The sequence below is a fragment of the Pipra filicauda genome, unplaced genomic scaffold, assembly GCF_003945595.2.
Source record: "Pipra filicauda isolate LSUMZ 115617 unplaced genomic scaffold, ASM394559v2 scaffold19_size4547281_pilon, whole genome shotgun sequence".
Taxonomy (NCBI): domain Eukaryota; kingdom Metazoa; phylum Chordata; class Aves; order Passeriformes; family Pipridae; genus Pipra; species Pipra filicauda.
The window spans coordinates 1,625,681-1,645,303 of NW_024104309.1; the positions used below are offsets into that span (position 1 = coordinate 1,625,681).

At 55.3% G+C, this 19,623-nt stretch overlaps 2 protein-coding genes across 5 annotated transcripts; both read left to right on the plus strand.

Moving 5' to 3' along the window:
* Positions 1 to 685: 685 nt before the first annotated feature.
* On the plus strand, positions 686 to 15,529 carry ACOT11 (acyl-CoA thioesterase 11). 4 transcript variants are annotated; one of them, XM_027748828.2, is made up of 18 exons: positions 686 to 896; positions 4,995 to 5,070; positions 6,495 to 6,693; positions 7,558 to 7,627; positions 9,362 to 9,412; positions 10,596 to 10,656; positions 10,883 to 10,984; positions 11,244 to 11,379; positions 11,675 to 11,831; positions 12,165 to 12,284; positions 12,382 to 12,526; positions 13,430 to 13,485; positions 13,613 to 13,679; positions 13,765 to 13,848; positions 13,959 to 14,092; positions 14,399 to 14,530; positions 14,607 to 14,733; positions 14,837 to 15,529. In XM_027748828.2, exons 1-18 carry the CDS (start codon positions 874 to 876, stop codon positions 14,990 to 14,992), a joined length of 1,896 nt encoding a protein of 631 aa, XP_027604629.1. In that variant the 5' UTR covers positions 686 to 873; the 3' UTR covers positions 14,993 to 15,529. The 4 variants fall into 4 exon arrangements, with proteins under 4 accessions (XP_027604629.1, XP_027604630.1, XP_027604631.1 ...); XM_027748829.2 differs by lacking the exon at positions 9,362 to 9,412 and having other exon boundaries at positions 688 to 896; XM_027748830.2 differs by lacking the exon at positions 4,995 to 5,070 and having other exon boundaries at positions 689 to 896.
* Positions 15,530 to 18,375: 2,846 nt separating this feature from the next.
* On the plus strand, positions 18,376 to 19,407 carry TMEM205 (transmembrane protein 205). Its single transcript, XM_027748803.2, has 3 exons — positions 18,376 to 18,523; positions 18,625 to 18,788; positions 19,031 to 19,407. Exons 1-3 carry the CDS (start codon positions 18,394 to 18,396, stop codon positions 19,328 to 19,330), a joined length of 594 nt encoding a protein of 197 aa, XP_027604604.1. The 5' UTR covers positions 18,376 to 18,393; the 3' UTR covers positions 19,331 to 19,407.
* Positions 19,408 to 19,623: the final 216 nt, after the last annotated feature.

Here is a 19,623-nt window from a genome sequence, read left to right on the forward strand (position 1 = left end):
TTCAGTGCTTGGTTATTCTCATTTGCCAAAAAAAGTGACACCTTATTTCCTATTGAATTTGCCTAATTATTTCTCTGCTGGCTTTCCAGAGGCAACACTTGTGCTGCCAGTGCCTGCCAGAAGCTTTGATCAAACTCTTGTAGGTCGATTACCAAGATTCACTTATAAAAGTTGTACATCAAATACAAATAGAACAACATCTCCCCCAAACCCAGTAGTCATTATTGTGGTGACATGGTAATTTGCATTTTATTTCCTTGTTTAAAAAAAGAGAAAAAGTTTTCGTGATAAGCCCTGTTAAAGGTACTTCAAAGGCAGCAGAGCCAGGGAGCAGCTGTGTGGGTTGGAGTAGCTCTGGAGAAGTTTGCTGAGGCTCTCCCAGCATGGTGTCCATGCCCGCGGCTCTGGGGAAAATACGGATATTTTCCGACAAGTTTAACTGAGTGCCTCTCACTGGGGTGGTGGGAGGAGAAGAGAGGGTGACGAGTGGCCTGGGGAGGGGACCCAGGACCTCATTCCAGGGGCTGCTCCCTGGGGAGAGATGAAGGAAGCCGGCAGGACCCTGCTCCGCAGAGCTGTTGGCAGCGTTCCGGTGCCTCCCGCCACGCTCCCTGGCTCTGCAGCCAGCCAGACACATTCCCTCCTGCATCCAGAGCCAGCGTTCATTTTCCAGGGAAGAGCAGATCTGCCAAGCGCTACCTTAAGAAAAGTTATGCATGACCATATTTAAGGAAGCGGGAGGGGGTGTGCGCTGGCCCCGTCCCAGGGCTCCGCGCCAGCCCGGCCTCGACGCCCGCGCCCGGTGCCGGCCGAGCGCGCAGGTGTCCGGACGCTTCTCCTCCGAGCCAGCCATCGCCTCGACACCTCCCGCAAATGCTTAGCTTCTTCTGGCTGAGGTGAGGGCTGTGGGGAGCCGGGGACAAGGGGGGGAACCCCACAGCTGAGTGAGCGTGAGCCAGTGTCTGGCGCTGCTGCAGAGTTCCACTCCCAGCAGTGGAGCGGTGGCTTGTCCTGGCTTGCATCGGTGCTGGGCAGCTCTGCCAGGGGGAAGGTATGGAGTGAAAGCCCTTTGTGCCCCTCTGGTCGCCCGGGTGATGCTTTGTTGCCTGTGGGGTTTGCAATGAGGTGTGCTGGTGCTCCACTGCGGTCGGCACTGGCGACTTGTCAGCGGGGACGTGGCACCCTCCGGCTGCAACAGGGACAGTGGGGGGAGAGTTGGCTTGAATCAGCTTTTTTTTTCGCTTAAAAGCAGGGACAGATATTTGGGAAGCATGGGCACAGGGCTGTGGGGAATGGTGGTGCCAGGATGGCAGAGGGGTGTACTGGGGCTGGCTGGGGCAGTGTGGGTGGCTGGGTGGCACAATGTTGCACTGGTCTTCACCCCCGTGGTCTCAACTGAGGTGGTCTTGGCCATGGTAACTACCATGGTGGAGGCCACCACGGTAGAGACTACTGCACCACCTGGGTAGTTTTCGCCCCAGGGGTCTCAACCACGGTGACCCCCACAGTGGAGACCCCCACAGTGGAGACCTCCAAGGTGTAAACCATCTTGGTCTCCACTATGGTGGTTTCCAGCTTGGTGAGCTTGACTGTGGTGGTCTTAACCCCGGTTGTATTGATGTTATGGCAATCTCCACCCTGGGAGTGCCATGGGTGGCAGGGCAAAGGTGCATGGGCTGGGTGATGCTGTTGGATGTGCCCATGCATGTGAATTTTGGCCCTCTTAGGGTTTGCAGTTGTGCCAGGGTGACACGTGTCTCTGCTCTCCCCCTGGGCCAGAGCCAGACCTTTGTCCCCTGGGACACTCCCTGAGGGACTTCACCCCTGTGCTGGCAAACCAGCACCAGCCTTCCTGGGAGCCTCACGGGAGCTGCAGAGAGCATCTGGGCAGGGGTATGGATGGGGCTGCGAACATGGCCGGGGCTGGGGATGCTTCACTCAGTGATGGAGAGGGATGTGAGGGGACTGGAGAGGTCCCTGCTGTGCTCACCCTGAATTAAGCTTTCCCATGGGTGATGGTTGTAAAGCCCTGACCCCTCATAAGAGGAGTCATTCTGCATCTTCCCATTGCCTTTAACCCTTGGTTTGTACTTTCCTGGCCTCATGCCTGGCTTTGCTCCGTGAACTCTAGGGAAACATGATGTATGGTGCCAAAAATACCACTTGCAGGGTGCCCTGGCCTTTCTCCTGGGCTGGCTGCCCTCCTGGGGTCCCACTGAGACCAACTGCAGGGAACCGCTGTGTTTCCTCACTTATGTTTCCTCAACTGTGCTGTGACCCAGCAATTCAGTCCATTTTGTCCCACTGGGTCTCATCCTGGGGACCCAACACCATCCTGATGGGCATGGGGTGATGGAGTTGAGCTGTACTGGGTGTCTCTGTTGCCACTTACCAGTGGGGGTCCCACGGGAAGGGACATCTCCCCTTGCACAAAACCTGCCTGTCTCATCCCTGGGGGCACCAGAGCTTTGCCCCTGCTGGCACTGGGACTGTCAGGCCGGGTCTTGGGGGATGGAGAGCCCTCACTGCCCTGTGGAGATGGCAGAATTTCCCAAAGTAGGTCAGGTTAATTTTTTAACACGTGCAGATTTGCTTGTTACCATGGATATTGCTCAATTATACACCAATAATCCCCCATGAGAACTTCATTGTTGCCGCTTTCCTCCCCCCCATCTCCCCCCTTTTTTTTTCTTCAAATATTTCCAGGGAGGGGTAAGGTTGAGGGGCTGGGGTGGGAGTAGGAGGCAGAGCCAGGCCAGGAAAAATGGGGATTAGGTGTTTGGGAGGCAGCAGCGGGATGATGGGAGAGCTCTGAGGGCAGGCAGGGGTGGCTTGAGGTGTGAGGCTGCCCCACTCTGCCCAAAGCCCCCCACAGCCCAGCACCGGTGACCCTGGTTTCACCCTTGTCCATCCCTCTCATCCACTGCTTGGGGGTGGCTAAAGCAAACCCCCTTCTTCCACTGGGCTCAAGGATTTGAGATACAATCACTCTTCTGCATCCTTGCCTGGCATCATCCCAGGGGCTGTGGAACCCAACAGGGTTTACAATGAAGACTTTCAAGCTGGTGGTCCCCATACAATTCCCAAAAAGGCTGGCACCCAGTTCAGCAGCAGAGACCTTCCCTAGAGCTTGTGGGTGTTTTGCTGCTGTGGGACACAGGAATAGGAGAGCTGTGGGATCCCTCTCCCCTGGTATTTGCAGATTCCTCGGAATGTCTCCCCCACTGTGCCCTCTCTGGTTTGCTCTGTGGGCTCCTTATGCCTTCGGCACCGCAGAAACCGAGCATGGCAGGAAGCAAGAAAAATATTATACTGGAAGAGGTTTTTTCCTAATGCAAACTTTTTTTTTTTTTTTTGGATAGAAGTGGGTCACTCAAGGGGTGACAGAGTAAGAGCATCATCGCCTGGGTACTGCATCCCGTTGCCATGGTGACCGGAGGGCTGCATCAGTCAACAGCTTTAAAAATGTGACAGTTGAGTGAGGCTGAAGATTTTAATGAGGACAGACACTTCCTCGCTTAGTTTCGATAACAAATACTCCATAAATACTCACTGACTGGATGGTTCCACATCTCTGGAGCGTGGCTGGGGTGCTCCCCTTCCCCAGGGTGGGAGTGTGGGCTGGGGCTGCCTGGGAAATAGCAGGGGAATGATGCAAAGCAGACAGCTCTGTTTTTTTCCTCCTCCTGCTAACGCAACCCAGGGGACAAGCTGACACGATTGCCGAGCCAGGAGCAGGTTTGGGTTTCCAAGGAATGTCCCTCAGGTGCTGTCTGCTGTGGCTATGGGGTGTAACAGGACCGCCCCTAGCCACCGCTTGTGCCTGCAATTAGGGAGCAACCCCATTTTGCTAAACAGGACAGTAACCCTTGCACTGGGCTCTTGTAAGGGTGGGTGAGCCATAAGGAAGCTCCCAGGCCTCCATAACAAGGCTGGAGAGGTCACGGGGCTGGGAAAACAAAACACGGTGCCACTGGGGCAAGGGTGGGAGGCTGTGAGAGGCTCAGTGGTGCCATTTACATCTGTAGGTGACCTGAGAACCCTTGTTTTATACCAGTGCTGTGTGATGCCCCAACCTCAGCCCCTGCAAAGGGCTGAGGGTGCAGGAGGCAAACCTGCAGCTTCCACTTTTTTAACTCTGTGCTAAAGTCAGTCAATCTCACACCTTGGGAAAGGAGCTGCTGCCTCCAGCAGCCTGGTTGTACCTGTGTGGGAGAGGGATGTGTGCTGGGAAGCTGAAGGCATGCCAAGGGCCCGGCGGTGTTGTGTTTAAAAGCAAACTGTAAATATAAAGCCCCTTCCACTTGTGTTTTGCTGCAGCTCCCACTCTGCCTTTCCTTGCAATGCCACCATGATGTCCAACTGGGACCCAGTCACCATGCATGTGGCCTGGGAGCCTGAGGGCACCAAAGGACACACAGTGCCCTTGTGGAATGCCAGGGCTTCAGAGACAGAGGGGCTGGAGCACAGCACAGCGGCGTTGCTGGCATTGTGTGCTTCCCATTTGCTGCCCCTGGTACCACCCGTGAACAGCCTGAGCCCTGCCCACTGCCAAAAATATGCTCCCGGCTGTCTTGTGACTGCGGCGGTGTCACCACTCTGGCCAGGGGAGCTTCAAGGCACAGTCCTCTCTCACGTGTACCAACACGGGGAAGCACTGACACAGCATCACTGACGGAGGGATGGGCCATGACCCTGTGCCCTGGGCTCGGTCCAGCACCCTAAAATAGCTGGACTCTTTCATCGCAGCCAGTGAGCATGGGTCCTGACCCCCAAGGAATGGCAGGCACCAGCCCCGGTTCTGCCCTTCTGTTTCGGCTCGGGCAGCTCCCTAATAGGTGCTGGTGAGGGGTAAGTGGTGCGGCAAGGGACGTCAGCTTGGGATGTGGGGACAGGGTGTGACAACCCGACACACACACTTTGTCCCTGCTGGGAAACAGCCACTCCCGATCTGCCAGTCCTGCTGTAACCAGAGCCACTCTTCTGCTTTCCAGGTGTCTCTTAAAAATGGTCAAGGGGAATATTGTAGTCCCTGAAGAGATCTTGAACTTCTGTTGCAATGGCCTCCAGGTACCCCCCATGCCGTGCAACTAACCCAGGGCTCCCCAGTTGTGCCAGTGGCTACTAACCAAGGCAAATGCCATCCTGTGCCAGGAGCTGCTCCCAGACCTGCACCGGCCCCAGTTGCATCTGCTCCCCATCAGCATCCCTGCCCGTGTGCTAGCTACCTCAGGGTCAGAGCTTTTCCCATGGGTAGCAGCTTTTCCCCTAAAATTCAGGAATGTCAAACACCAGGAAAATGACCGTTGGGATCTCCAGCCAGGCTGTCTGCTCGCTCTGCAGCAGGCGGCTTTGGAGCTCTTTGCATTGCTGGCTCAAACCCCAGAGCCTGCTGGCTTCCTGAAATAGCTCTGTGGTACTCGTGTAGGCGCCTCCGCACACTGGGAAGCAGCTTGGGAGGTTCACAGAGGGGTTTGGAGCCCACTGGAGGGGCTCTGGTGGCCGAGGGTCCATCTCACTGTGGGATGGGGGGCCCTTTACCGTAGGCTTGGCTTGACGCGCTTGCCACCGTCTCCTCTGAGGCGAGGTTTGTGCTGTTCCTGGGATGTCGTGTATCAGTAGCTATGGAAACAGAGGTTTGACCCGCTGGAGAAAAATGCTATTCTGAGAGGCGGTGAGCTCAGGGTAGTCGGGAAAGCTTCATTTTCAGCCTAAACCGGTCTTTGAAAGAATCCAGGCAAAGCAAAGGGCAGAGAAGCTGCTGCAGTGGGACTCTTGCAACAAGTGCTGTGAGCAGGAGCCGCAGTGGGAGCAGAAAGCGGAAGGAAGGGCTGTGACGAAGCCCAGACAACTCTTCGTGTCTCCTTAATTACTCACTGGGCTAACTGAGTTCACCCCTTGTGTAACACGACTCACTTGACATCTCATCAGCTATTTTCCTTGCCAGCACCGCCACAGTAGCAGCTTCTCTCTCCCATCCTGCCTCGCACCAGGGTGCCAGGGGAGCTGCTCTGTGCCCAGCAAATGGCCAAGCCAACAGGGAACATATTTTACTGCCCTGGATACTTCTTCTCTGCTGCTTGTACCACATAGCTTTCAGTGTTTTCTTTGGCAAAGGGGGGTGTTGGTGGAAGGTGTGGAACACTGCTACATACCCAACTGCAGGAGAGTGAACCCAGCCTGTGCTGCAGCACAGCTGCTAGGGGAGAAAAATTTCTTCACAGAGAACTGATTGACTTTGGGAGGGGTTTTGCATAGGTTTTGGGAGGAAGCAGTGGGGTTTGGTGATAAATGGCCTGGAAACCACGGAGCTTTTTTAGAGGGATTTTTTTCCTTTTGGCTGTGGTAACTATGTATTTGGCAAGGACTGGGTGGATTTTGGTGGTGTCCAGGGATATGCAGGGCTGGGGTTCTTCTGGGTCAGTGAGGGGAGTGGGCTTCATGGTCACTGTTGTCTTGGGGGTTTGGTTAAAATGGAGCTCTTGTCCCACCAGGGCTCAACCTCTCCACCACGTTCCCAGGAGCCAGGGGAGCGGGAGGAGGCACCAGGGGCCATGGCGAGCCCCTTGCCTGCCCGCAACCCCACCGAGGTGCAGATGAGCCAGCTGGTGCTGCCCTGCCACACCAATCACCGCAATGAGCTCAGCACTGGCCAGCTGCTCAAGTGGATCGACACGGCCGCCTGCCTCTCCGGTAAGCCATCCTCTCCCTCTGGAGCCATTGTCCTGCTGGGCTGGGAGGGAATGACCAGGCAGTGTCCCCAGGAGCCAGCTTATCAGCAGCATGCCTGGCAGTCCAGCACTGTCCCTCAGAGTGACGCCAGCTGGGGACCCCACATCGTGCCATTTTGCTGAGTAATTAGAGAGCAAACAAGAGGGGGAGGAGATGTGCACTGCAGCATGCATGCTGGCTTAGAAATGGATCAAAATCCACGCCAGCTTCTTTCAAAATGCTGCCCTTTTCCTTGCCTGGTGTGCAGGGCATGGCGAGACCAGGCCAGTGACATCCCCAGCATCCTAGCAGCAGCCAGAAGGGAATGAGCTCCTCTACTCAGCGGGAAGTGATGGAGCTCACCAGCTTGGCTGCCCCACCAAGCACAGGGAGGTTATGACAGGAAACAGGTTCAATTCTGCAGTTTGATGAGGTTCCCACAGCAGTTTTGCAGTTTGAGGTTCCTGGAGTCCCAAGGGAAAGTGAGACTGGCAGAGCGGCTTTAAAATATTTGCTGTGTATGGGGAGATGGTATCGGCTGCTGGTGCATCCCCACAGCTGCGAACACATGAAGGGAAGGCAAACAGCAGGACAACGTGCCTCCCAGTTATACTTGCAGCACACCCTCCAAACCTTTAAACATCTGCAAATCCATGCTGCTGTGGGAGGAGAAACCCCAAATCCCACTCTTGTCCCCCACAAATGCAGCAGTGGACATGAGCAGGGAAGGGATGCTGGCTGGGGTGTCACCGGTGTAACCAGCCATGGGGCAAAGGAGCGCACTTGCCCCTCTAACCCTCGACGTGTTGCTGCAGGTTGCTGATGCAGTTTGTTTTTCCCTTCCAGCCGAGAGACACGCTGGCTGCCCGTGCGTCACAGCTTCTATGGATGATATCTATTTTGAGCATACCATTAGGTAAATACTTGGTGCTCCAACAGGGCATGTGCAAGGAAACGGAGGGGTTTTTCCCATCTACCGGGTGCAATGTGGACAGTGGGGCTGGAGCTGGAACAGGCAGCAGCATGCTTGGGAGAGGAGGAGATGTGGTGGCAGTGCCAGGCTCACAGGCCAGCCAGGGATTGAGGCTCCATCTCCACCGCAGGGCTGAGGACTGACTGTCTGCTCTGATTTATCCTCTGTCTGGGTGCCTGGAGAGCTCCTGCTGGGTTGGCTTCCCGGTATTTCCCCCAACGCCAGCTCCTCCCTGGCTTTGTTTAAGAAGCAACTCTGATTTAGTGCTCTGGAAAACTCAAATCTTGCAAATCGTGCCTCTCTAGTGGCCGTGTGGGTGGCTGGGGCGTGGTGGGGCTCCCCCACCCACCGGGTGCTGGGGGAGGTGGGACCTCCCTGCACATCACTTTGTGAGATGCATCAGGCTGGGTTTTGCTTGGCCAAACTCCCCTCCCAGGCTTGTCCTGGCAGCCTCTGGGTACTGTCCCTGCACCCTGACATAGGCAGCCCCAGGGCTGCCGTGTGGTAGGGGACAACATTTCTCTACATCCCTGCCATGTAGTATAGGATCTGTGCAGTATAGGATCCGTGCAGTATAGGATCCGTGCAGTATAGGATCCATGCAGTATAGGATCCCTTGCAGTACAGGATCCACACTGTCCAGCCATTCCCTGCTGTGCAGCTCTGCCTGCTGGTGCAGGGACCAATGTGGGCACCCAGGGCTGGCACTGGGGTCCCCAGCTGTCAGCTGATTTATTTCACCCTGGGAAGTCCGACTCACTCTTGGGTTTCACCATCATTCCCACGAAATGCTGAACTCCCACTTTTGCCCTCTCATATTGGATGCTGGTGGGTTGGTGGAGATGAGCTGCCCGTTTCCCTGGCCTCAGCTCCATGACAAATCCACAGTGGTGCAGCCCTGATGCCACCTCCCACTGGCAGAAGTGGCACCACTGGGGTTGATACCCTGCCACATGGCTCCAGCTCCCAGGGCAGCTTTGCCTGGGAAGCTTTTCCCCATGGGTTTCGGGAGCAGGATGACAGACGCAAGCCCTGCTCCGCAGCATTACATCAAGCCCTGAAAAGCATTTGTCTCTCCTCAGGGAAGAGTTGGGCACTACTCCAAGGGGTCAGGGAATTTGTGCTGCTCCTGGCTCAGATCCCATTTGCTGTGGTCCAGCTTAAGGCTCCAAGCAAGGGGCCTGGCAGGGATTTCCCGCAGAGCTGTTGGAGGGCGGAGGAGCTTTATGTGGTGTTTGTTGTTGGCTCTCCTCCTCATCCAGCTGTTTGTGCTTTCTGCTTCCCTCCCGCTGTGGGGGAGAGGCAGGGAGGAGCTGTAGATGCTTGGGGGCACGGAGGAGACCCCAAAACATCACTGGCTTAAAACTCATCAGCTGTGCAGCAGATCGTCCCCGTCCCTCTGCCCTGCCATGTGGAAGTGCGGCCTCCCGGGATGATTGCACGTACCTTTGAGCCAGGCTTTGTGTGGCTTTTATGGCACTGGCTTGTACTGTTTGATAAGGAGAGAGAAGATAAAGTATTTTTGGGGCTATGTATCAACATCTGGGGCTGCCAACGTGCCTTCCTGGCCCCCTGCCCTTGCATGCCCCTCACCTCAAATCCATCCGGAGCATCCGTGTGGCCGCTTCCATTGCCTCTAACCCTCTCCCCCCATCTTGCTTTCTCTTTTTGCACCAGCCAGCTGTATCTAAGCCCTGCTGGGCAGCAGGACGGGAGGAGCGGTGTCTGGTACGGATGTTTGCAGCCCTAGAGCAGCCAGCCTAACGCAGCTCTGCCGTGAGTTGGGAGCATTAACCCCACTGACATGGCATGGCATGGCATGGTGAATGGAGGCTGCTCATGTAACCTTGCTAATGTTTTGGCTTGTCATTGGGCCCAGAGTCTGTGCTGGGGGATGGCTGGAGGCACCATCCCAGCCTCAGGCTGCCCCTGCTCCAGCCAGAGCCAACGTGCACAGTGTGTGGAGTAGCAGAGATCATTTGAAGCCAGAAGTCATACGAGGGGGGGATAAGGGGAAAGTTACAGTGCTGAAGCACATGCTGACTCTTCCTTGCTTCTGGTTTTGAGCCCTCTATGGAGCAAACCTGCAGTGATGGTGGCAGCGTTTATTTTTCCAGGGTTTCCTAGCATTGGCCTCTTTTAGGGAATGAGGAATATTCCTGATTTAATAATGCATTTGATAAGACTGTTTGCTGTGGGTCTCACTAATAAGCTTCATTTGCTCATTTTGTGAGTACCAGTTTGGAGTAGGTTAGGCTGCAGAGCCAAAGTTGTCTGTGTGTTTGCTCTGAAGCCTGCTGAGGGCACAGAGGAGAGCTCCTGGACTCTGCGAGCTGCAGTTTGCTGCCAGCAGATGTTAAATTTAAGAGATGGTGCAAAATGCCCCTGGCTGGATCCTGCATCCTGCAATCTCCCAGTATCCCAAGGTTTCCATTGCTCTAGGGGAGGCCCTGGAGAGGAGGAGGGACAGGAGCAGTCAAGGTACCTGCAGCTTTGGGGCTGTGGCTGAGGGCCCGTGGGGAGGCCCCACAGCTGCTCCCGTTGTGCAGGACAGTGGATGCAAGGCTGGAGGAGCCGTTTGCTCTGGCAGGAGTGTGTATGTCTATATGGGCAGTGGGTGCCAAGCAAGTCTTCGGCATCTCCTCTGCTCAAGCACCCCAGATCTGGGGACCTACTTGCACACAGCTGCTCAGGGTGACATCTCACCCAGCTGGGCTGGAAAGGTGTGGGATCTCATGTCTCAAAGGTGGCTGTCCCTATGTCCTGCTGGCCATCCAGCATGTCCCACAGTCCCAGGAAGCCTTACCACAGTGGACAGTGGGCTGTAATGCTGTGGCACCTCAGTGGGAGCTGCTCGGTGGCCGTTTTCCCCCAGTAACCCCATGCACTTTCTCCTGTTCCTGTTTTTCAGTGTCGGGCAAGTTGTCAACATCAAAGCCAAAGTGAACCGAGCCTTTAACTCCAGCATGGAGGTTGGTGTGTGCCCTTCACCTTCACCCCCTGCCCCTGTCCCCCCTTGCTGTGCACACACCCCCACCAGCCACACAGCCAAATGCCAAATCCCCAAATCCTCCTGCAGTTCCCAGCTTTGATCCCATGTGTGTATCCTCTCTGGCTGGCTCTGTCCAGGGGTGCTTGGTGGGATGTGGGTCCCTGGGGAGCAGAGCTGGCTCTCAGGGGTGCTGTGCCCTCTCCCAGGTGGGCATCCAAGTGAGCTATGAAGATCTGTGCAGCGGGAAGCACTGCAGTATCTGCAAGGCGTACGCCACCTTCGTGGCACAGGGCCCCTCTGGCAGCAAGGTGAGCATGGTGTCTTGGGGGGCTCAGTTGTCATCTGCACAGAGGCAGTAAGGAAATGGCCTCTCTGGGGCTGAGCTGGGCCCAGATTTCCATCAGGACACTTTCTGCACACAGTAGGGTTGATGATCCCTTGTCCCGTGCTTGTGGGATGCAGCGTGGGGGCTCTGCCCACGTACAGTGGGACACACGGTGCTGTAGGAGCCTGAAGGAGCCCTGCCTCCTCCAGCACCAGGACTGCACTGCCCCATCCCCTTTGCAGGTGAGGCTGAAGCCACTGACCCCACAGACGGAGGAGGAGAAGATCGAGTACAGCATCGCCGCTGAGCGCCGCCGCATGCGGCTGGCGCACAAGGACACCCTCAAGGACCTCCTCACCCGCAGCCCCCCTGACACCGGTACCGTGTCTCACAGCCTGGGTTTCCATCCCCAAAATAGCCCTGATGCCCACTGGTGACAATCCCCTTCCTCAGCAGGATGCTGATGGGGAACAGTGATGATCACCACGTGGAGGTTTGGGAAGGCCCTGGTCATGGCAGAGTGGGGATCAGCCCCACTATCCCAGACAGTGTGTGTGAGGTTGATGCAGTGGGAGGGCAGCTGTGAGGAGAGGGGGAAAGGGCTGATGGGATGCTGGTAGTGGGATCCCTCTGGCCATCCAACACGCTGAACCCTGTTCTCTCGATGTGGCAGAGCTGGAGACACGGGATGGCAGCGGGGCAGTGCCGGCGGAGAAGACGCGTGTGGAGAGTGTGGAGCTGGTACTGCCTCCACACGCCAACCATCAGGGCAACACCTTCGGTGGGCAGATCATGGCCTGGATGGAGAATGTGGCCACTATTGCAGCCAGGTGATCAAGAGAGATTCAGTGTAGGGGATAGTGTGCCTGGAGGGGACACATAGCCAGGGCAGAGTCTGGCTGGGTGTGACCACAGTTGGGTTGTAGGGACCTTCCAAAGGGATGGTCCCCAGCACGTCACCCTTGAGCGATGCCATATAGGGAGTCCCACAGATGTGTAGAGCTGGGGGACCCAAGGGAAGGGTTGGCTCATTGTCCTTTCTCATGGCTGGCTTTGACAGTTGAAATCCAGGGGTGACATTTTTTGGGGTCCTCTTGGTTCTGACAGGGTTGGGGAGGGTGTGCCATGGGGCCATGGCTGGGGAGTAACACCTGACCCTGCAGCCGGCTGTGCCATGCCCACCCCACACTGAGGGCCATCGAGATGTTCCACTTTCGGGGACCTTCGCAAGTTGGGGACCGCCTGGTGCTCAAAGCCATCGTCAACAATGCCTTCAAAAACAGGTGGGTGCTGGCAGCAGGAGGTCCCCATCCCACCTGGGGGCTCCCCATCCCACCCTCCTGACAGCTCTCCGCACCCTCACCCCTTCTTCTCCGGCAGCATGGAGGTGGGGGTCAGCGCCGAGGCCTACGGCCGGGAGATGTCCGTCAGCCCGCGGCACATCAACAGTGCCTTCATGACCTTCGAGGTGCTGGACCAGGAGGGCCGGCCCCGCGTGCTGCCCATGGTGGCTCCCGAGCCAGGGGTAAGGATGGGCAGGGATGGCTTCTCTGGAATTCCCTGGACCCCTGGGAATCCCACTCAGCCCTGAGGGGCTCTCAGATTCACAGCAAAACAAATGCAGTTTTATGATGATGGAAATGAAATTGCTCAGTCGCAAGTGAATTAAATGGATTGCTCGGTATAACTAATAAAATAAACCACTTGCCTGTGCGAGGATGGAGATGTATTAGCCATGCAAGGCTTAACAGAGCATTGCCTGCAAATTCCAGTTCATTTTTTCTATAATTTAGGGGAAGGAATGCAAACCTCTGAGGTTGTTTTTACTTTTCAAAGCATCCTAATCAATAATTTGCTCAGATCCAAATATTTAAGGAAATCTGTCACGTGAGCATAGCAACAAAGCAAACTCAATCTCAGCTTCCCCTGGGCTGATCCTTGCCTACCTGCCTGATTTTTTGGATGCCTTAAAACTAGGATCTCCCTAGGATGATCCCTAGGAAGATCATCTCATGGCCAGAGTCAGGCTCCCTGAAACCTCATATCTGCCTGCTTTAAAACACTGCACTAGCACTTTCTTCAAAACAGGCTGACTTCTTTGGGGTTTTATTCCCCCAAGAGAGGACATCGGCAGGTGTAAGGGGACATGATTTGTGTTTCGGGGGCTGTTTGCAGCTTTGCAGCCACAATAAGGGTTTTCCCTAATGTGCCAGTGCCCATCATTGATCACACCGTGGTGGCAGTGCCCAAATAGCTCACAATTAATCACTAACCAGCACTGCAGTGTAGCTGGGGTGACAGCCAGTGAGTGCAGGGGCTTTACCTTCCAGCCCTTCCTGCTGCATATTTTTCCCACTCCCAAAAAGACAAATGATTGAGTTTTTTCCTCCTTTTCCTATTAACCTAATTGGCTTTTCCCATTTATCAGGATGGAGAAAGGAGGTACAGAGAAGCCAGTGCTAGGAAAAAAATTCGGCTGGACCGGTGAGCAGAAAAGCAAGTGGGATGTGGGCATGGAGGAGGGAGGAGAGAGGGGCTTGGCACTTGGGTGCAGGGACAGTCTGTGGGTTCTTTGTGTCCCCTCATAAGGGAAACTGTTCCTTTCCCGCAGAAAATACGTCGTCTCCTGCAAACAGACCGAGGTACCACTCTCTGTGCCCTGGGATCAAAGCAACAAGGTAGGATGCTTCCCTGCAGGAGCCTCTGCCTCCTGCCCAACCTCCTGCCCCTGCTCTTGCCCCTGACATGCTGCCCTTGCCCCAGGTTTATCTGAGCTACAACAACGTCTCTGCGCTGAAGACACTCGTAGCCAAAACAAACTGGGCACTCGCCAGAGAAAAGGAAAAGGTACTAAACCCTGCCCCTTCCCCCTGAGCTGCCCCTTGCCCCCAAAGCATGGGCAACCTGGGGGCTTAATGATGGGGAACACATCCCAACTGTGCCCTGTGCTCCCCAAGGTGAGGATGTACACGCTGGAGGAGGATAAATTCCTGTCCTTCCGCATCGAGATGTCCGTCTGCATCATGGCCAGACAAGCCTTCTCCCTGCTCTCCAACCTGCGGCGCCGGCACGAGTGGGACAGTCACTATGCGTGAGTGCTGTAGGGCTCCTGGGCACCCAGCCCTTCCCAAAAATCACACCCCTAAATTTAGGGCTTGTGGTTGAGCATCCGTTTGGGCTTTCCTGGGAGCAAGTGCGTTGCCCTGGAGCCATGATTGCTCCTAGAGACCCTCCACTGCATGTCTCCATCCTGACTCTACCTGGGCTAATGGCTGCAGAAAACATTTATTTTGGGTCCCCCCAAATATTTTGGATCTGGTGGTGGGCTGTAAATCTGTAAGCCCCCAGATTTGGGGGGCACAGTGGGGTTTCTGTGACCGGTTGCCTCCCCTTGCAGGAGTGCTGAGCTTGTCCAGAAGGTAGATGACGATGACATGATCTACCACGTGGTGAGCCGGATGCACAGACAGGAGAGCAAGCTGCAGGACTTTGTCATCCTGGCATCCCGGCGGAAACCCTGCAGCAAGGGGTAACTGTCCCTAGCCCGACTCCCTGCTTCCTGCCAGCTGGGCTGTGCCAGCTCACCTGGCCTCTCTCCTTCCCAGGGACCCCTATGTGGTGGCCTTTCGATCGGTGACACTGCCCACCCACCCCCCCCGAGCTGAATACACACGTGGGGAGACGCTCTGCTCTGGTTTCTGCATTTGGCCGGAGTCAGAGGAGATGAGCAAGGTGGGATGCTGTGACCATGCTGTGGGGCCATGCTGCCCACACCCTGTTGGGGAGGCTCCTTCTTTCACACGTGCCCCTACTGACCATCTCCTGTGCCTCGCAGGTGGCTTACTACAACCAGGCTATGCCAGGGTACCTCAACTATGTCACCACCAACGTGGCAGGACTGTCCTCTGACATCTGTGCCACCTTTGAAGCCTGCGAGAAGTTCCTGCTGAAGAACAAAGAGGACCTGATCTCACGGCTGCGGGACTTCTAGAGCCACAGCACCCTGCTGACAGATGACACAGATGAAGGGGCACCTCCATGGTGGAAGGGGATGTGGATGGTGGCACCCAGACCCTGCCTCCCTGGGGCTTGGGGTGGAGGGGCATTACTGTACCACCTCATCCCTTTGCACTGACGTGTCATATCTTTTCTTCTTTCTTTTTTTTTTAATTTTATTTAGAAATTTTATAAGCTGATGTACAGGACTTGGTTTTCTTGTTTACTTAACGCTACTTGAATCTTTATATGATCCAAAATCTCACTAAACCAGATTTTTTTTTTTACTGGTTCTTTGTGGGGGATTACTGGTTCCCTTTGAGGTAGTAAAGGAAGAGAGGGGGCAGTGATATGGAGAGAGTGCTCTACCCCTCCCCAGTGCAGGGGTGGCTGGCAGTGCATCCTGCTCTCCCAAGTGCTGCTTCTCTTCCCAGGCAGGGCTGACAAACAGCCCATGCTCCTGCCAGGCTGAAATCCTACCCCATGGGGCTGTGGAAGGAATAGCAATAAAAGTGCATTGAAAGGAAAAATATCCGTATGTGCTCTGGGTGAGTGTCTGCTGTGGGGATTTGCTGTTTCGCTGCCTGGATGGCAAGAATGGAGCAGGGATTGTCCACCCACAGCACGCCCCAGGCAGGTGCCATTTCCCTGGGCGAGGAGAGGGACAGTGCCCCAACAGCTGCTGCCTGGGGCTCAGGTGGATGAGGGGGATCCTTTGAGGCAGGACTTCATGCTGTAGGAATGGGGTGTCAGCCGGTGCTCCATGAGAGTGGTTTTTGGGTACTGCCCGGAGGCATTGCTACCATGCCTGGGGCAGAGCTGTGGAGCTGCCCCTTTATCCCTGTCTGCTGGGTGCACCAACACCTTTAGATGTAACCCCCAAACTGCCTCAGGGGCACTGAAAAAGCAAAAAAACAGACAAAGCCAAACTTTGTTTCCCAAAGTCTGAGATGCTCTGAGAAAGCCACTGGAATGCAGCAGGGATGTGGAAGTGCTACTCATCAGTCACAGCCCAGGGGACATCTGCCCTCAGCCACAGCCCTGTGGAGAGCCCCTTCCCAGGCCTTCCTGGGTCACACAGCCAGAGGTTTTCTGATGGAACTGATGTTCTGAAGAGCTTGCTGCCTGCTGGGAGGGGGACAAGCCCCAGGAGCCCTTGGGCATATAGAACTTTGCTTCCAGAGCCCCATGAACTTAAACCCAAGGATGGGTTTTGCAGAGCTTAACCATGAGCAAGTGATGATGATGCTGCGCTCAGGGTAAGATGAGGCCATGGGGTACCAAAAACATGCACAGGGTCTTTTCCAGGCATCCCTGGGTGTTTTTCCTTTCTGCAGCATCCAGTCCTTAAAAAGGCGCTTTGCCACCCAAATTCCCCACCTAGTTTATAAGCAGGAGCTCCTGCCTCTCTTGTGGCCACTGGCCAGTGGCTCCTAACCCTGGGCTGGCTGTGGCCATAAACCCCTAATCTCTCTCGTATTTCCCATCATAAACATCTCAGCTCAAGGCCTGGCATGGCTCTGCCCCAACCTCCACAAGATAAAGCCATCTCAGGCTGATCATAGTACAGAACATTCAATTTTTATAGAGCCCTCTTATCTCCCAAAACTCAGAGCGATCCTGCCTTTTTATCACCAGGACCTGAGACATCCTTTCTACTTACCGTTAGGAATTGCTGCTGCTTGATTAAGCGGAGGGGATGATGCATTTGCCTGAACATTAAACTTTAGCTGACCTCTCCTTCTCCTTAAGTATTGTGCTTTTTACCTCTGCGAGGCCATGGTCAGCCCTGGCTCTGGCCTGGCTGGGTCCCTGGGGATGCAGGGTGATAGAGCAGGAGCGACCTGAGGGTGTGACAGAGCACTACAATGGTGTGAAATGTCTCATGGTTTATGTACATTTGGAAAAAAATTGCAGTCCTGCAGCACCTGCTGGCCCTCAGGCATAGGGGAGCATGGACAGCAGGACTGTGTGGCTTGGAGCATCCCTGGAGCACCCAGCTCCACTGCCTAATCCCACAGCCAGTTCCCAAGGGAGGAGAGACCTGCTGGTGGGTGCATTCAGAGCAACCTGCCCTTACCAGCCGTTCCCAGAGCCCTCCCCACCAAATCCACCACTCCAGGACCAAATCAGCAATCAATCACCATTTTTTTTTATTCGCTTAAAAAAAGGGGAGTTACTCCCCTGCTCTGAACAACCTTCCCAGATGTGGCTTCTTTGCACAAAAACACCCAGCTGCTTTGGTGCCCTCAGCTGCTAATTCCTGCATGGAGACAAATGATTTGGGGAGGCAGACCTGGGACCTCGGGAGCATCAGGGCTCCATGGCAGCTGCCCAATGCAGCGCCCATCACTGCCTTCCTGTCCAGGATGATGCAATGAAAAAAGCCTCACCAGACTGCCTTCCCTGGGCCCCTGCAGTGGACAGGGCTGCTGAAGGATGGAGCAGGAAAGCATCCCAAAAATTCCAAGAAGCTTTTGGAAAAGAAAAGACCATGAAGACAGATGGGAATTTACAGGCCAGCACTCCAGGTGGCATTGAAGTGCCTTCTCCAGTATGCTGCCATCATGAGAAGGTTTAAGGACCTGATTTTTTAGATGCCTAAATAAATACATGGAATTAATATATCATAATACAGTGTATATTTATCCATTTTGCAGGGGGAGTGGGATGGAATTAGAAGGCAGCGTCTCTTTTAAGGCCATCCCCGCTGTAATTCATGCCCCGAGGTGATCAGACGAGGGGAGGAGAGAGAATTCTGCAGGCAGCAGTATTGATGGGCTACTCCTAGCAGCTTTGTTTTAATTAATTTCCAAAGTGCTCCTTGTAGTGGATCAGGCAGCTCCTTCAAAGCCTCCCTCCACCCGCTGCTGCCTGTGCTCTCGTGCTGTGCCAGCGCGGGGTCTGGGGCAGTGGGGTGCACCTGGGAGCGTCCCTGCTCCTTCAAGCCCCCAGGCTTTTTTGGTTAAAAAGTGCAGAAGCTGTTGCCGCTTTTAAGCAGGGGGGGCTTCCCCCTGACCAAAGGGCCTCTTTGATGCTCACAGCATGGGCAGGCATATTTGTCAGGGCTTTTCTCTTCCCCTTTTTATTGACTTTCTGCTTGTTCCTGCTGCCAGGGGTCAGCTGGGGCGTTGGCTGGACTTTGCCAAAAGTCCACCCAAACCAGCCGGTTCCCAGGTGCTGACGCAGGGCCCTGCCCCTAACATACGAGGCGTTTGAGCTCTGGGTTTGCAGCCCTTTTGGGTGTGTGGTGGGGGAGCTGGGAAGGGCTGTGCCAGCTCCAAAGCTATTCCTGAGTAAGCGGGTTTGTGAACCTGAACTGCATTTGCCCTGCGTCCAGTAAGGTTAGAGCAGTAACTGCAGCTCAGCACTGAATTTGGAGGTGTCTTGGCTGACATGGAGGGACCTGTCCCCATCCAGGACACCATGCCGACCGACATGGAGCCCTCCAACACCATCAAACTGCTGCACCTGCTTTTCCTCTCCACCTCCTGGGGAATGCAGATCTGGGTGACCTTCGTGGCCGGTAGGTTGGGGTCTGTGTGCACTGCTGTGGCTCTCTGCCCAGGTGGGAGGCCCAGGGGAGGGGGCTTTGCCCCAGGACCTACCAGCTCTCCCCCCTTGTAGGGTTTGTGATGAGCAGACACCTCCCTCGCCACACCTTCGGCTCCATCCAGCGTGAGCTCTTCCCCTACTACTTCCACATCAGCTCCACTTGTGCCTTCCTCAACCTGACTCTGTTTGCCATGTGCCACCCCAGCAAGCGGCTCAGCGAGGAACACACGACCCAGGTAGCTGCCTCCCCCTCTCAAACACGAGCTGGCTGAGCTCAAACCCCTTCCTCTGCAGGGTCCCGCCCTGCTCTGCTCCACTGAGGCTGGTTTGCACACGATGTGAGCTCCACATGTGGCTCTGGTTAAAGAAGCCAGTTAGCACCCAGATTGCAGCAAGCCTTGTGTGCGAGAGGGGCTGGGGGAGAAATTTAACCCACAACACGTGCGGGATGTTCACGGTGGGCTTTGCTCCCCCGCAGATCATCCTCTTCTTCATTTGCATCGCTGCTTCTGTGCTGAACACACAGTGGTTCGGGCACGTCACCTCCGACATTGTGGCAGACCTGCACCTCGTGGAGCGCAGCCACGGCCTCGGGCAGGAGGTCGGGCTGGTGGCCAGCGAGTCCCGCAGAAACCTGCGAGCCTCCAACCCCAGCTACAGGCGGCTGTGTCGGCAGTTCGCCCTCTACCATGCTCTGTCCTCCCTCTGCAACCTCTGCTGCGTTGTGTGCAATGGCCTGAGCCTGTACCACCTCGCTGTCAAACTCTCTGCCCTGTGAGGGCAGGACACTGCGAGGCGATCGATGGCTGCCTGGCCAGAACCAACATACTGTGAAAAGGGAGCCATCCTGCTGCCTTGCTGTGTAGTAACCCTGAGGTTTGGAGATTAAATTGCAGCATCCTCAGGTGGAGATACTCTTACTGTATTTGTGCATGGTGCAGAAATTCAGGAATAGTGAAATGAAAATGCTTTCTCTGAATCTGTCTGAAGGCAGCCTCTATGATCTAAGCAGGAGTGTTTATGGCTGAACAGCTTTCTAATGCCCTCTGCATTAGCTGTGTCTAAAGCTGC